Below are 17,887 nucleotides of genomic sequence, written 5' to 3' on the forward strand. Positions count from 1 at the left end.
AGATAATAGTTGCCTAAGCTGGAATGTTTATAGATACTTTTGTGAAGGATTCATAGGTGTAGCTTGTTATTGTTTGAAGCCAAGATAATTCATGAGTTGTTGCTGGGCAGAGTTAATGTTCTGAGGCTGGGGGGGGTGGTGGTGGTGATTTTACAAATTGATTTTACAGACTGATGTTACAAATTGGTATTACAAATTGAGTTTACAAATATAAGTCCCAAGCACCCCATCAATCACATCTTCAAAATGCTTCTCACAAGCAGTAGTGTCTCTGTTAGACAAGTCATTCTGTCCCTAATTTGGGGTTAGGTATGTGGTTCTTGTGCTTGGTTGAGATCTGCATCACCTCCAGCTTCAGGCTTAGAGGAAATCCTGACTTAGGGTACTGCTAGGCTCTTTATATAAAAGAGTCAGAATCCCTACCCTAAAACCAGCAAGAGTTGGTTCTAGGGCTGCCATCTTCAAAGGAGGATCTCAACTCCAATTCTCAGTTTTCTCATCAACTTGATTTGACTTCACTGTGCAACTGATCTCCCTCCATGTGCTTCTGCTACAAGATACCATTGCCAGTGGGAGGGGGGGAGGAGAGGAGGAGAATAGAAACCCTCACTGCTGTCCCCCTCCATGCTGTAATAGTAATGGCATTTAAAGATTCCCCTGTATTGGCTTGGTTTTTGGTTTGTGTTAAAACCCAGAGCTTGTTAATCCCACTTGTGGATGGACTTGTTGATGTGAAAAGAGAGTGCTGAACTGGGAGGAGCTGGTGACGTAGATTTGCAGAGACAAGAGAGAGGCAGAAGAACTTTTTGGAAGCAGCACCTTTGGAGGCAGAGAGAGACTGAGAGGATTGCTGAGGTCCACTTAGAATTGCCCTGGACTTTTGAGACCTGCCCCCGGAGCTGCCAAGGACTGAGGAGACATGGCTGTTTTGCTGGTACTTTGTCTGTCTGTTTTGATGTTGTTTTGCCAGATTTGTCCACTGGTGAAAGACAGTCCTGTTGTTGCAGAAGTTCTGGAACCTGGCTGTTGGTTCAGGGCTCCTGAGACTGTTCTGCAGACAGAGAGTGAATACTGTCCATTGGTGAAGGGCAGTGCTGTTGTTGCAGAATTCTTGGAACCTTGCTGTTGGTTCTGAAGCCCTGAAGAAGGATTTTCTTGTTGTATGTTTACAGAAATCCTGGGAGAGGGTTTTGCTAATGTTTTCAAGGGTCCTAGGACTGTTCTGCAGACAGAGGATGAATTAATGAAGAGACTGGCAATGTATCTTGTGGCCTTGCTAAGCTTTGTCTCCCCAGGAACAAAGATTGCTGAGAACTTGCCTTGTGTCAAGATGAAGAAAAGACCTCCATTTGGGTATTAAGTGCTGTACTTAAACTTGTTGTAACTCCTCTCATCTCTCTCCCTTCTGTTGTCGCCGCCATCATGGACACCGGCCGCATGCAGCCCATCAAGCTGGCTCGGGTTACCAAGGTACTGGGCAGGACCGGTTCTCAGGGCCAGTGCACCCAGGTGTGCGTGGAGTTCATGGACAACACGAGCTGATCCATCATCCGCAACGTGAAGGGCTCCGTGCGTGAGGGGAAGGTGCTCACCCTGCTGGAGTAAGAACGTGAGGCCCGGAGGCTGCGGTGAGACCAACCGGTGGAGGCCCCTAGGCTGCTGGTCGTGGAAGGACTGCTAAGGGATGTGTAAAATAAAGAGTTTTGTCTAAAAAAAAAAAAACTTGTTGTAACTCTGGGGTGGATTCAGTTGTGATCCAGGGGTGGGGAACTTTTTACCTTTTTGTGTTCTGTGACTGAACAAATGAATGTACTTTACTTATGATTGGAAACTAATCTCCATTTGAGAAGAGGGGCTTTGTGATGGACTAAATGAAGGTACAGCCTAGGGGTGGAGTAGCATTTAGAACAGGGACTTTGTAATTGATTGAATGAATGGAAGGTCCTGGGGTGGGGTAGTACTTGGAGATTATTTAATCCCACTTAGTAAATGCTGTATTTTGAATGATGTCATATTTTGATCTTCTCTGTTCTTAATTTGTCACTGAATAAAATGGAGAGCACCTATGCTGGTATTTTGAACCTTGGGAAGTTGCCTTTGCTTGGCATTACATTACACATGCCTATTTGCATATTCTCCAAAGGGCACAAGGTAAAAGGGAAGAGAAAACTCAAGAGCTGTGCTCTTCCTACATAGCTGGTTTTCTTCTTAATTCTGTCCTTGGATCTGCCTGACTTAGAAGGGGGCCAATGTGTTTTTTATCTGGGCCAAAAAGAGTATGGCTGATCTTCCCTCTGAGAAGCCCTCCCCACCTCACCCCACCCTCCAAAGCAACCTTCAAGCTCTAAGGTTCCATTTACTTAATGACTCAGTTTCCAGACTATGCCCAGATTCTATGCATTGTACATTGTACAAATAACAGTAGTATGAAGATTGCTTTGGTTGTTGCCTTTACTGTGTGTTTCTCATTAGAATTCTACATTCCCTTCTTAGTGTCTCTTTTCTTGCCAGAACACCCCACCCTCTCCATTCTTCTTTCTTCTCCAAGGGATTAGGACAAGGCCCTGCCAAGCAAGTAGTAGTCATGGTTCTCCATCCCTATTCCCTACCCCCATCAGACCAAAGTTTACCTTGGTTACCATAGAAACCTGTACCTTCAATCATTCATTCCTGCAACTCCGGTCAATTAGCACTGAATAAGCTTCTTACTACTGTAATGCCAACAAAACAGTTTTAGAATTTTAAGAACTGACTCTCAGCACTCTGCTTTGAAAGATTGTGTGGGTTTTCCCCATCCCCCCTGCCTCTTCCTTTGAAATATTTTTCAAGTAACACAACAGAAATTTACACAGAATTTCTTTGCAAGGATATGACATGATGACATAGCAGTAGTTTGGGATAATTACTCAATGAAAGACAGTGTGGTACCTTCAAGTTAGAGGTCATGGGTGCATGCTCATGTTTGACATATTACCTATATTACTATAGGCAAAACCCTTCACCTCTTAGGGTTTTCAGTCCCCTTTTCTGTAAAGTGGGTGAGATGGACTTATGTAACCTATTGTCCCTTCCATGTTTAAATCTATGATCCTATAATCTGAAGAACCCTAATAAACATAGGGACCAACATGGTGTAGGTGGTGTGCTTCCCCCCCCCCAAAAGAAGGCTTTCCACTCCATATTGGACCCCTCTCACTAAAAGAAAAAAATTCTGGGGAGAAAGAATGAAAACACCCCCTCTCCCAATGTAACTGTATCTCATCCCTATGCTACACCCCTACAGCTCTGGCAACAAAAAAAAATTTCTAGTCCTGGTTAATTTAGTAGGTAATACAGGACAGTCTGGATAGGGAAGAAAAGAACAATTTCTAGGAAGCTGTTGTCTTAGGTCAGAAATAAGGTGATAGGAGCCTAAATTAGGGTGGTGCCAATGGAAGGGCAGAGGAAAGGGGGATTTCATATATTTCAAAGGAAGAAACAAGAGGTTTGATCAACAGACCTGTTACATAGAATACCTGTGTAATATCTCTTCTGGAATCCTTCCTCAATTTACTGAAAGTGGATTTTAGGAGGACATAACTGACTCCATTTTGTACTATATTTTTTTAGACAAAGTGTGATATTGTAAATCAATTAGAGGAGAATGGAAGAAATCACCTCATACCTATGGATAGGGGAAAAGTTCATCATCAAACAAAAGAAAGAAGAATTCACAGGAGATAAAATGGCTAATTTTGATTACATAAAATTAAAAAGGTTATGCACAAATAAAACCAATTTAGCCTAAGTTAGAATAAAAGATAGAAACTGGAGGGAAGGGGAGAGTCTTTGCAGCAAGTTTTTCTGATAATGGTCTTATGTCTAAGTTATCTAGAGAACTGAGTCATATTTACAAGAAAAAGAGACATTCCCTAATTGATAAATGGCCATAGGGCATGAAGAGGCAGTTTTCAAAGGAAAAAAATCTAAGACATCAATACCCATGTGAAAAAAAAATGCTCTAAATCATTAATAATGTAAATTAAAACAACTTTGAGGTGCCACATCAAATCCATCAGATTGACTAAGGTGACAAAAAAAGAAAAATGACATGATGGAGAAAACAGGTACACTAATGCAGTGTTGGTAGATCTATGATCTAATCCAACCATTCTGTAAAGCAATTTGAAACTGTATCCAAAAAGTTATTACATCCTGCATACCCTTAATCGAGTCACAGTAATACTAGATCTGTACCTAAGAGATCAAAGAAAGTAGAAAAGAACCCATATGTACTAAAATATTTATAGTGACTATTTTTGTGGTAGCAAAGAATTGGAAACTATGAGGATGCCCATCAATTGGTGAATGGCTCAAGAAGTTTTGATATATGATTGTGATGAAATACTATTGTGCTATAAGAAGTGAGGAAGGGGAGGGTTTCAAAAAACCTAGGAAGACTTATATGAATTGATAACAAAAATGAAGTGAACAGACAAAGAAAAATAATTTATATAATAATATCAATATTGTAATGATAATCAACTTTGAAAGACTTAGTAACTCATCAGCATATTGACCAACCACAGTTTCAAAGGGCTCATGATGAAACATGTTATCAACCTCCAGAGAGCTGATGTGCACAATGTAGGCTGAAGCACATTTTCTTCTCTCTCTCTCTCTCTCTCCACATGACTAATCCAGGAATTTAGTTTGTATGACTATATATATTTGTAATGGGCTTTTTTCTTGCCTTCTCAATGGGAAAGGAAGGGAGACAATTTAAAACTGAAAATTAAATAAAATTGAATTTAAGAAAACTTCAAGTGCAACTACATTCTATGACTACATTAACTGGGGGTGAGAGTGAGAGTTGGGAGGGGGGTAGGGGGAGAGAGGGCAGGGGAGGGGAGAAATCACATCATCTTCCTTACAAAAATTTTTAAAATCTTCTTCACAAATACAGGATACTGGATTAGATAGAGGTTTAGATGTAGGTGTGTGTGGGGGGAGGGGTGTTAATATTTAGGGTTTTAATGGACCCCAATCCCACTGAACGAGCAATATAATACAGCAGTCAAAAAGTTAATGCTATCTTGGGATGCATCAGTGGAATCATGGTTATCAGAACTAAGGATGCAGTGATCCCTTTGTACTCTGCCCTGATTTGACCAAATCTGGAGTATTGTGCTCAATTGTACCCATCACTGTTTAAGCACACTGGAAAGAATCCAAAGGAAGGCTACCAGAATGGTGAAGGGCTTTGAGTTCAAGGAACCCCTTGAAGGAACTGGAGATGTTTAGCCTAAAGAAAAGAGACTCAGAAAAATAAGATAGAATTCAAATATTTGAAGATCTGTTAAACGGAACAGAGATTAGTCTTATTCTATTAGGGCTCCAAAGAGTTTGGCAATGAGTAATAGTTAAAAACAGATAAATTTAGGTTTGATGTCAGGAAAATTTTCCTATTAGACGTGTGCATAAATAGACTGGCCTACCTAGTCAGGTAGTAGATTCTTCCTCATAAGAGGTTATTAAGTTAGATGGTCCACTTTTCAGGGATGTTAGAGTGGGGATTCCTTTTAGCTATTCATTGTGTGTTCTAGAAGGTTCTTTCAACTAGGAAAAAGCCCTGTGACTCTATGACATAAAGGTAGGATTTAGAATTCAATACTATTACAATACTAGGCACTGTGTCAAATGCTGGGGTTACAAAGACAAAAAGGAAGCAGTTCTAGCCCTCAGGGAGTTTATAATCTATCAGAATGCCATTTCTAGGAATGGAAAATCCCATTTACTGTGAGTGAAGTGAAAGGTTTGGTTTTGGCATTGTTGATTTTGAGCTAACAATGGGACATCCAAACAGAGAGTAAGACATGAGTTAATGTACCAGACCCCAGGTAAGTATGCTTTTTGGTCATTTGCTACTAACTAAATTTCACAGGTCCCTTTTTTAGTGACCCCACCCTAGGTATCAAAAAATATTAGGGTGATCTAGGGGATAAAGGATTTCTCCTTTCTCCCCATAAAAAATTTTCCCCCTGGATCCCAGTTTTTTCTTTCATTCTCTGGCAAGAGGGCATTTCAGGGCATGAGTTACACACAGTGAAGTCCCATCACTCCTAGTTCACATTGTTCAGGCAGTTTACTTCAGTTTCATAGAAACTTACACGATCTGTCAACAATACAGAGGTTAATTCAGATAGAATTCCGGTACACTGAGTGCTCCCAGATACTACTCATCTTCTCTCCACAGTCTAGTCCAGGGATGAGGTTAACTTTCTTGGGTCCCTTCTGGTTCTTAAAGAACTAGGATTATTCCCACTTTGATTGTCAGATCCACTTCCTCTGATTAATTTTTATATAAAGTAATATGATTTTAGGTATCTTTTCCCCCTATGATTCATGGGTGCAGGGAACTCCCAGTGTGGAAATTTCCTCCAGAGGCAGAGACTGTGACGTCATCTGTATACAGAACTCAGGACTGAACCTAGATATTCCCTCTCACTGACCAAGCTGCCTTTCTAACTGTCCTTAGAGAGGTACAAACAGTTCTTCCAGTCCAGATCCATACCACGTCTTCTCTATATCTATATATTTTCATCACTCCACTTCCTCCCCAATTGGGTCCCTTTGCTGTACTGTACCTCCATTTTCTCTGTAAAGTGGGAATAACAGGAGATAATAAGCATAAAAGCATTTTGAAAAGCAGAAACAAAGGATGAAAGGGCTTTTCATTCTCCACCGGCAGAGGGCGTACCCCGTCTCTGATGAGTTAAGAATAGATTCAGAATCAAGACCACTGTTCTTGGCTCCTGCATCTCAGACCCAGGCCATTGGAGTTAGGATGGGGATGAAGAGGAAAGGGGAGGGGTTTCCAGACACTCAGTTGATGATCCCAGGTGGGAAACTGGGTTATAGCAATGCATTGGGGTTTTTGCTAGAGACGTGAAAAGAATCTATGCATTTCAGCTCAGCTAGGCCGACTGTGAAAATGGGCAGGAGTGAAGGTGGGGTGTGGAATAGGAATGGAGGCGCCAGGCCTCTCCCATCCCCCGCAGGGCACCTTCCAGCCCCGCCCAGAAAACAGTAGCTTTAAGAGAAGCAAGACTGACGGAAAATGGGCAGAACGTCCCTACAGTGGTTGGCCAGCTGCGATGTCACTCAGAGCAATGCGTGGGGTGGTGTTGGGTGGGGTGAGCCCACGCCTGAGTCACCCGCGGGGAGGGGCCACGCACACTTTGGAAAGTTTGGAACCGTTGGGCGGTGCGTCAGACCCGGGGCAGAGGCATGGAGACGGGGGATGGCGGATCGGTAGGGCCGTCGCCTTCCTTCAAAGAGGAGCTGCTCTGCGCCATCTGCTACGATCCATTCCGCGACGCGGTGACTCTGCGCTGCGGCCACAACTTCTGCCGGGCCTGCGTGGGCCGCTGCTGGGAGCTGCAGGATTCGCCCGCCTGCCCGGTGTGCAAGGAGCGGGCGTCCCCGGCGGGGCTGCGCACCAACCACACGCTCAACAACCTGGTGGAGAAGCTGCTGCGCGAGGAGGCCTGCCCGGCCCGCCCGCGGGGACCCCGCTTTTGCCGCCTGCACAACGGCCAGCTCAGCCTCTTCTGCCTGGACGACAAGGAGCTACTGTGCGGCTCGTGCCAGGGCGACCCGCGGCACCAGGGCCACCGCGTGCAACCCGTGCAGGGCACGGCCCGCGACTACCGGGTGAGGGGGACCGCCCGTCGGGCCACCAGCGGGGACTTCGGCCCACGTGGGTGGAGTACTGGAGTGGGCGCACCCGGGAAGGCCGCAGCGCGCGCTTAAAACCAGGCGCCTGGGCTGTCCTAGGAGCCTGGGCTGGGCCCCCAGCTGCTGCACGCAAGCCTGGAGTTCCCCAGAGCTTGAGCTTGAACTTGGCCCCGCCCCCTGCCTAACTCGCCTGGTTCCCGCTCTACTGACCCGAATCCCTTCCATCGCCCCGGGCTGAAGCGCTTTGGGGGACGAACGATTTCATAGTTGTTCGGACTCTTAGAGGCCCCACCGGAAGCTTTTCCTGGTTCCCTTGAGAAAAGGAACAGGATTTGGTGTCCGAGGGCTCTTCTGCTTACTACTCACTTTCCAGCTTCTTTGGGCTGGCCTCTTTCCTGCTTTGTGCCTTAGTTTCCTAATCCCTAAAATGAGGGAGTTGTACTAAATAACTTCAATGCCTGCTACCTTCTAACGCTATTCATACTATTCTATGACAAAATGACAATTTGCACTTACGTAATGCTTTAGAATTAATACAACCTTTTCCTTACCCCTTGAGATAAGTAGGTGATGCAAGTAATATCATCATTGTTTTAAAGATCAGAAAATTTGCACTCAGAGGGGGTAAGAGTGAGAGCTAGGATTCAAACCCAAGTTCAATACTTTCTTCTCCATCACACTACCTCTACCTGCGTATGTGCCCCTACCTGCAAGATGATAGGATAATCTCATGTGATTTTTAGCTATTGGGGAAGCCTGGCAAGCTGAGATACAACGACTGAGTTCCCTCCCTCCCTGCCCTCCTCCTTCCAGCCTGTTGCCTAGTTCCCCTTTTGGGGTAAGGAGTAAAAGGTCAGAGCAGTTTCCTTCTGTCCTACCCAGGTCTTAGATTTTCTGTAATTGGAAGGGGAAGAAAGAGAGGGAAAGAATTCTTGACTCCAGGGCCCATACTCTATTTACTGCACCACCTAGCCACCCCTCACCCAAGGCCTCACAGCTAGTAAATGACAAGCAGAACTCAAACTCAGGTCCTCTGATTTTAATCAATGCATTTTCCACTATTCAATACTTCCCCTTATTCAAGATCTTGTGCCCTAGGTATTATTTGTCAATAGCTGCCTACTGCTTCCTGAGTGAGTCTCTGTACCAGAAAGGAGTTATGTAAGAAGATATGTAGGTGAGACTGGAGGCTTCAGAGGAGAATGGCAGTAGCCATATAAGGAAAGGAGTAAAGCCTCTCCCAGAATTCAGTAAGATACAGCAGACAAGATAATTATATGTACAAATGTTAGGAACTCAGAAAAATAGTGGACCAGCCTCGAAATGGCAACAAAATGTCTTCAGGAAGGAAGTTTAAATAATAGAGCAGGCTGGGGAAGTTCATCCCAGAAGACTGAGAAGAAAATCTCAAATGGTAGAAGTGGGAGGCTGTGAAGGACAAGTGAACTCAGGAATCATTATCACTTCCTAGGAGTCAAGAAGACTCATCTTACTGAGTTCAGATGTGGCCTCAGACACTTATTAGCTGTGTGGGCAAGTCATTTAATCCTATTTGCCTCAGTTTCCTCATCTGTAAAATAAAATAGAAAAAAAGGCTATTCTACCTATTTTAACAATAGGATCCTAGAATGTTAGCGCTTGCAAAGCAAGCAAGGATCTAATCAATCACTATGTAAGGTGCTGGGGATACAAGAATAAAAGTGCTGTATTCCCTGCCCTCAAGCTGTTCACATTCTACTAGGAGAAAACAACAATGTAACCAGATTTATATAAGATATAAAATATATCAATATTCACTTATGTTCAGCTCTTTATGACCCCATTTAGGGTTTTTTTGGCAGAGATACTGAAGTGGTTTCCTTGTCCTGCTCATTTTACATTTGAGGAAACTGAGGCAGGCAGGGTTAAGTGACTTGCCATGGGTCACACAGCGAGTAAGTGTCTGATGATGGATTAGTAACATGACTCTTCCTGACTCCAGGCCCAGCACAACCACTTCACCACCTAGCTGCCTTTGCAAAATTTATACAAGATGATATTGTGGGGGAGGGAGGAAAGCACTAGCAGCTGTGAGGTCCAGGAAAGCTTCATTTAGGAGACAGTATTTGAGCTAAGCCTTGAAGAAGGCTAAAGATTCTAAGAATTGGAAGTGAGAGCAGAGTGAGCTCTAGGCATGAAGCACAGCCCATTCAAAAGTGAGGAGATGGGAAATGGAATTTTGCATATGAAGGATAGCAAATAGAAAAGGAAGTTATAATTAAATTCAATATCTCTTCCCCTAAATCCTCCCAACTTCTAAACTTCTGTATTACTATCAAGGGCACCACATTCCTTGAAATCCCCCGGAGCTCAAAACCTAGTGTCCTTCTAGATTCCTCAGCATCTATTACCCCACGCCCCATATCCAATTAAGCCAAAGCTTGTCATTGTTACTTTCACAACATCTCTCAGATGTGGCCCTTCTTTGCTCTGACACTGATACCACCCGGGTGCACACCCTCATCACCTCCATTTTGGACTATGGCAATAACCCTCCAGTTGGCTTCCCAGGCTCAAGTCTTACCCCACTCCAGTCCATCCTCCACTCACCTTTCAAATTAATCTTCCTAAAGTACAGGTTTGACCATGTCACCCCCTCCTCAGAAAACTCCAGTGACTGACTGTCATCTCCAGGAGCAAATAAAATCCAGTCTTCTTATACCTTCTACCTTACATCCCCCATGCGCTCTTCAGTCTAGTGATGCTGGTCTTCTTGTTGTTCCTCCAGTAAACCACTTCATTTCTCAGCCTTGGCCATTTCCCCGATCTCCCATGCCTGAAATGGTCCTCCTCATGTTGCCTACTTCCTTCAAGGCCCAGCTAAAATCCCACCTTCTCCAGGAAACCTTGCCCAGTCCCCCTGAATCCTAGTGCCTCCCCTCTGTTAACTATTTCCTGTTTATCCTGTACATAGCTTGTTTATTTTTTTTTGTTTTATTTTGTTTGCATGTTGTCTCCCTCATTAGATTGTGGGCTCCTTAACAAGGATTTCTTTTGCCTTTCTGTGTATGAATGCATGCACCAGTGCCTGGTACCTAGTAGGTGATTAATAATTGCTTATTGACTGGCTAAGCTTGGAAAGGGAAGGTGGATGATTAAGGGCATCATAAAAGCTGAACAGAAGAGTTTGTATTTGGCCCAATAGGAGTGACATGCTCAAACTTGTGCCTTAGGATGATCGCTTTGGTAGTTGTGGAAGAGAGGGATTGGAGAGAGCCAAGACTAAAGGCAGGGAGACCAGAGATTTTAGAGATTGCCCAATCCAGATCTTCCACATGAGAAAACAAGCCAAGAAGCCTGAAGGAGTGGCCTGCTATCTGATAGCTAAGAAGTGGCAGAGACAGGCTCTGACTGCTGGTCCTCTAGGCCCAGACCTGGCCAGCACTGCCTCTCCCACTGTAGACTGCTGCCTTTTCTTCACTCTGCTGGTTATCATCTAATCCAGTGATAGCTGTCCTTCACATGCAAAAGTCCATCTTCCATCTCCTGGCCTTTGAATGGGCTGTGCCTCATGCCTAGAGCTCATTCTGCTCTCACTTCCAATTCTTAGAATCCTTAGCCTTCTTCAAGGCTCAGCTCAAATACCACCTCCTAAATGAAGCTGTCCTGGACCTCACAGCTGCTAGTGCTTTCCTCCCTCCCCCATAGTCTAATTCAGTGAAGAGAAACCAAGGCTCCAAAGGCTCATTGATTTGTTAAGGGTCAGTCACCAACTAACAATGTGGCTCTGTTCGAGTCACTTCCTCTTTGGGCCTAGTTTCTTTAGCTTTAAAACCAGGGGGTTTTAGACTTTGATGTCATATCTCTAAGGACCTTTTCAGCTCTATGACTTGGTGGCATCGTCTGACTCAGCTCAGCATAACTCATAACCACATCTGAAAAAATTCATGGTTTAATGATGGTAAGTCAATTTGGTAGAGAAAATACATATTTGATGCTAAAATCACAATAGAGTGTGAAGTAAAAAAACACTGGCAAATGACATAAAAGAAAATTGTAGAAGGGTTGTGGGGGAATGAATTTGTTAGGCCTAAGAAGAATAAAGGAAAATGTTGCCTACTAGAGGAGGTTGGAAACATCTTTCCAAGGGACGTGGAAAAAGGCTGAGATTTTTTCTTTTCTTTTCTTTTTTTTTAACTTTGGTATTCAAAAATTTAGAGAGCTCTAGTGTGGCTATGGATTAGGAAAGTATTTAAGCCCCAATTAGTTAAGGCCGAGATCAGGAGTGGGGTACTGAGGCCTCCATTTGTTCTGTGAAGTTTGGGTTCAGTCAAAGGGCCACACTTGAGGACCTAGAGGGCCACATGTGGCCTCAAAGTCTCAGGTTCCCCATCCCTGACATAGATGTTTTAATTAACTGTGCAAAGTCATATAGGAACCTTTAGAAGAGTAATCTTTTTTTTTTTTTTAAAGCAGTTGGGGTTAAGTAACTTGCCCAAGGTTACACAGCCAGTTATTTTGTGTGGGTGCCAAGTATCTGAGGCTGGAACTGATCCCAGGTCCTCCCAACTCCTGGCCGGAGCTCTTACTCACTGTACCATCTAGCCGCCCCTAGAAGAGTAATCTTGAAAACTGGGAAAAGGGAAGTAGTATTGGGAAGTGGATAGAGCATGACACTTGGAGTAGGGCCTGGGTTCAAATCCTATCTCAGACATTTATTAGGTGGATAAGGTTGGACGAGTCACTTCACTTCTCTGAGCCTCAGTTTCCCCAATGTAAAATGGGAATAGCAACAGCCCCTAGCAATTACAGTACTGCATCTTGCTCTTTATGGGAGAACAAGGCCAAGAACTACATGTAACTGGAAGAAGCAGAGAGTTTACAGAGTTGGAAGGAGAACCCACATGAATGAGATCTGTTGGAGAAGTTGCCCACTGAGCTGTTCCCCATCCAACCTGCCTTGCCTAGAGCATCATTGAAACATTATTAAATGACTTGTTTCCAAACACCTTAACATGATATGATCTTGTGTGTGTGTGTGTGTGTGTGTGTGTACACATTATATACACAGAGTGCGAGTACTTTGGAGTAACAATAATCCAGGACCCATTTGCAGACATATCTGTGCTTACCTGAAGTTATTCTATAATTTTTCAGTTATGTCTGACTCTGACTCTTTGAAACCCCGTTTGGGGTTTTCTTGGCAAAGATACTGAAGTGGTTTGCCATTTCTTTCTCCAACTCACTTTAAAGATGAGGAAACTGGGGCAAACGGGGTTAAGTGACTTGTCCAGGGTCATACAGCTAGTAAGTATCTAAATAAAGTAAGTAAGGCTGAATTTGAACTCAGAAACATGACTCTTCCTGACTCCAGACTCCAGACCAGCACTCTGTCTACTGTGCCATCTAGCTGCCCCTGTAACATATAAACATATACTTTTTGGGGAAGGCTATGTAATAAGGAGCAGGGTTTAGAGACTGTGGATGTCCAGACTACTCTAGAGAAAGATCTTAGAGATCAGGGACTTGGTTTCATCAAAAGATTTGTGGAAGCAAAGGACTATTCAAGGGTAGGCCTATTATGAAGAAAATTGAACTTAACAGAGAGCCAGAGAATAGATTCGATGTCATAGAGGTTGGAGTAGAACAGTGACCACTCTAGGTCAGCTTTGTAGGGTCAGTGCCCATGGAACCCTGGGTTGACTTCAGAAATCAAGCTCATTTACAAGGTCAAGGGGTCATATGAGATCTTGGTCTAGGATCCCCCTAGCTTAGGTGTATACCAGACCGATATTTCATTACCATGAAGCTTTATTATCTACAGATCAAGTATTAAAATGGTAGAATCCCATATTGCCAAATTAATTCTCAGTAACATAATTACAACCACCTTCTGGTCGAGGGTCCATATTAATGCTATTTTGCAAATGTAAATAAGGAACTCACCACTTATAAATTTTTGTTGTTCAGTCATTTTCAGTTTTGTCCAGCTGTTCGTGACGCCATTTGGGATTTTCTTGGCAAAGAAACTGGCGTGGCTTGCCATTTTCTTCTCCAGCTCATTTTATAGATAAGGAAACTGAGGCAAACAGGGTTGAGTGATTTGCCCAGGGACATACAGCTAGTAGTAAGTATCTGAGGTCACATTTGAACTCAGGTCTTCCTGACTCCAGGCCTGGCACTGTGTACATTGCGCCACCTAGTGGCCCCTCCGTTTATTAATACCTAAATGCTGTTTTGAAAAAAATCTCATGTGGCACATATGTTCAAGGGAACAACCCTTCCTTTGGCATTGTATTTTTATGCACTAGAGTTCTAAATAACCTTCACCTTTGAAATAAATTTCTCAACTCTTATGGAATCATTGTTTCAAGCTCCTATCTGATGTAAGAATCCTGTCTACTCCATCCTTGGCTGGCAGCCAGCTAGCCACATTGTTCTACAAGGTTCTCACAAACAATTTTTTCATATACTTTGCTGAAATACAGGTACACTCTTGTCTTCAGCATTCAATCAGTCATTCACCAAGGATTTATGAGAATCCTACTATATGCCAAGTTCTGGGCTAGGCTGGCACTTATTTCAGTCCATAATCATGGTTTAGATTTTCCCACTAGTGGTGCCAATCTATCCGTCTTTTCATTCTATATGATTCTTATCTGTATCATCTCATAAATATTTCATAGAGGATCTGCCCAAAGTGCCAGAGATCTTTACATGCACCTTTTAAAATTCAGGATTATCAGTGAAGTGCTCAGGGCTGTTCCCATGTTATCTTTTCTCATTACATGACTGATATACTTCCTTTTCTGATCATGCATGAAATATTTTATGCCACTTCTTGTACACCTATCATCTTTGGTTGTACAACAACATCTCCTTAATTTTGCTATGCCCCTTGGGCCACCTATCATTTGGATATTTTAGAGATTGGGATTTTATTTTTTGCTTTTTTTTTTGGAGGGGGGAAGGCAGGACAAATAAGGTTAAGTGACTTGCCCAAGGTCATAGGGCTAATAAGTGTTAAGTGTCTGAGGCCGGATTTTAACTCAGGCCCTCCTGACTCCAGGGCTGGTGTTCTATTCACTGTGCCACCGAGCTGCCCCTAGAGAGTGTATTACTAAAGATTCACAGCATCATTAAGTCTAGTAACCAGTTTAAACACATTTTTTTTTGAGACTGGGACTCCCTATTTTACCTAGGCTAGAAGTACAATAGCCACTCCTGAGGCAATCCCAATGTTGATAGGTCCAGAGGCTTTAACCCACTCTGTTTTTCTGACCTAGAGCAACTGGCCCTTTCTTAGGCAGTCTGGTGGCCCTCAGCTCCTGGGAGCTCACCATATTAGTGTCAGACTGAGTGTTGACACTTGATCAGCTTTAGCTTTGCTAGAACTCAGAAATCCCAAATTCAAGGGGTCCTCAAGTCTCAGCTTCCCCTGGTATCCTGGATTATAATAGTGTGCTGCTACAATCAGCCTCTAACACAATTCTTAAAAGGCATGTACTTATAATATTATGGGATTCAGAGTAGCTATGAGAATTGAAAACCACAGAAATTTGGAAGTAACCTTCAAAATTTACCAATGGTCAGGTCTTTTTATCTAGTCAATTTCTTAAGATGTATCATATTATACAACCAAATTTCATACCACATCTGTACTATGCAAATATGGAACAAGAAAAGAAAATGAAATGTTGGAGGAAGGCAGAAAGCAATTTAATTAACCAGTGAGACTATAAAGCCCAATTTTCATTAAATAATAGAACATCTAAAATAGAATACCCAGCTTTCTTATTTTTTAAAAAAAGTTATCTTTTGTTTTTACACCTATATTTCCCATTGTGGGAATTCCCCTTCCAAGAACCATCACTTGTAAAAAAAAAAAATTAAAGCAGAAGAAAAAAGTTGAGAAAGACTAACCAAGATTTTCTCCCCTATTTTTTATGTATATCCCTTCTGTGACTATTTCCTTCTTCACCCCTGTTTCACATGAAGAGGTGCCCTTTTCCATACCAAGCCAAACTCCTCTCCATTTACAAGTATTCCTATTCCATCCAGTTCTCTCCAACAAAATGCCCTTGGATCATCCCATTCTTGCACCAATCCTCAGTCACTCCCAATCTACTAGTTGCTTACCTACTAGCTACAAACATGTCCATGTCTCCCCCCATCCTCAGAAAACAACCCCTTATTTGATCTATCCATCCCTTCTATCACTCTATATCTCTCCCCACTTTTGTGGAAAAACTTTGAAAAGTTCATCTACAATAAGTGTTTCCACTTTCCTCTCACTGTTTTTCCGAAACCGTTCTCTCCAAAGTTACTAATAATCTCTTAATTGACAAATCTAATGACCTTTTCTTAATTCTCATCCTTTTTGACCTCTTTGAGATTATCATTCCCCTTTTCTCATTGATACTTCCTTCTCTTTAGGTTTTTGTGAAATTGCTCTCTCCTGGTTCTTCTATCTGCCTTACTGCCCCATCTCTGTGTCCTTTCTTGGATCTCACTAACAGTAGTAGTGCACCAAAGCTCTGTCTTGAGCCCTTTTCTCCCTTTATGTTATTTCATTTGGTTATCTCATTAGTTCTCATGTTTTCAGTATCGTATCTATTGAGATGATTCTCCAATCTACTTGTTAAACCCTAACTTCTCTCCTGACCTCCAGTCTCACATTTCCAACTGCCTATTAGACATCTTGAACTGAATGTTCATTAGACATCTTAAATTCAACATGTCCAAAACTTAAATCATTACCTTTCCCCCAAAACCCTCCCTTCTTTCTAACTTACCTATTATGGCTGAGGGTACCACCATCATCCTAGTCACCCAAGCTCAAAACCTAGGTGTCATCTCAACACCCTACTGTCTCTTGCACCCCAATATCCAATCAGTTGCCAAGTCCTATTGTTTCTACCCTCATAACATCTTCCATATAAGCCCCATTCTTTCCTTTGACTTGGAGCAGTTCTCCATCAGCTAATTCCTGGACTATGGTAATAGTTTTCCTCAAGTATTTCCCCACTTCAATCCTTCTACTCAGCTGCCAAAGTGATCTTCTGAAAGCACAGATCTGACCATATCATTCCACTCTACCTCCACCTAGTGGCTTCCTATCACCTGCAGGATCAAACATAAAATCCTCTGTTCTTCATAATCCAGTCTCTTACTACCTTTCCAGACTTCACACACCTTCCTCCCCTCTACATACTCAGGGATCCAGTAACACTCGTTGCTCCCAAAACAAGCACTCCATTCCCTGACTCTGAGCATTTTCACTGGTCCCCCATCCTTAGAAGGTTCCCCTGCTTAATTTTTTCCTCCAAGCTTCCCATAAGGCTCAGTTAAAGAATCACCTTCTGCAAGAAGACTTTCAGTCCAACTTAATCTTAGTGTCTTATTTCTGAGACTAGCACAAATTTATTTTCTGTATCACAGAAATAACCAGCCCTCTGAAAAATGTGTTTACACCACACTTTTAATTTGAATGGCCTTATTAACCATTTTCTCCATCATGTTCCTAAGTCTAAACAGTCAACAAAATAATCTATCCATTTTTGTGGCATTTGTTATAATGATTTGTACATTTGCTGATGTCTGAGGTATAAATGTTCATACTGAAATATTTAAGTCAGCTCAGGTTCCTGTTGGCTCTAGAACACCTGGCTGTGTCCTTCACTAGACTAGGAGCCTCTTGAGAGAAAGGACTTTTTTTTTTTTTTGGTCTTTCCTTGAATCCCCAGCTCTTAACACTGTTCCTGGCACACAGTAGGTGCTTAATAAATGTTAGTTGGCTGACTGACACCAAAAAAAAAAAGAGTCTGACCTTCTATGCAGTATTCCAAATTGATCATCTCCTGCCTCTTCAAAGGTGAGGGAGGTTTTTTCTTATATCTCTTCTTTGGGGCCACCAACTTTCTAATGAGTTTTAAGATAAATGAATCTTTCATTTTGCTTTCAAATACACTTAGAACAAAAGGCATAAATATAGGTAAAAATCCATCCTCAATTAAACATTTACCTTGCTGTTTGTTGGCTGCCTTCAGTTGTCCCTTGTTCATTAGTAGGATTCAGAGATTCCATATCCAAAGGACCCCAGGAATCATCTTTGATGGAAGCTGTTCTTATTGTCTCTAAGTAGCATGTACAACAAATATGTTTAATGGATCAAGTAGCTTGATGGAAG

At 42.6% G+C, this 17,887-nt stretch overlaps 1 protein-coding gene and 1 pseudogene across 1 annotated transcript in view; both read left to right on the forward strand.

The window, feature by feature from the left end:
- Positions 1–1,354: 1,354 nt before the first annotated feature.
- LOC138149250 (small ribosomal subunit protein eS28-like) lies at positions 1,355–1,722 on the forward strand (annotated as a pseudogene).
- A 5,376-nt stretch (positions 1,723–7,098) lies between these two features.
- TRIM35 (tripartite motif containing 35) overlaps positions 7,099–17,887 on the forward strand; it is a 37,353-nt gene continuing 26,564 nt past the window's right edge. The window contains exon 1 of the mRNA XM_069071952.1: positions 7,099–7,695. Coding sequence (XP_068928053.1) covers positions 7,270–7,695 — 426 coding nt within the window. The 5' untranslated portion in view covers positions 7,099–7,269. The remainder of the gene's footprint in view (positions 7,696–17,887) is intronic.

Source organism: Petaurus breviceps, unplaced genomic scaffold, assembly GCF_028583685.1.
Source record: "Petaurus breviceps papuanus isolate PSGF00001 unplaced genomic scaffold, PetGlider_PUasm1.0 90845, whole genome shotgun sequence".
NCBI classification, from domain to species: domain Eukaryota; kingdom Metazoa; phylum Chordata; class Mammalia; order Diprotodontia; family Petauridae; genus Petaurus; species Petaurus breviceps.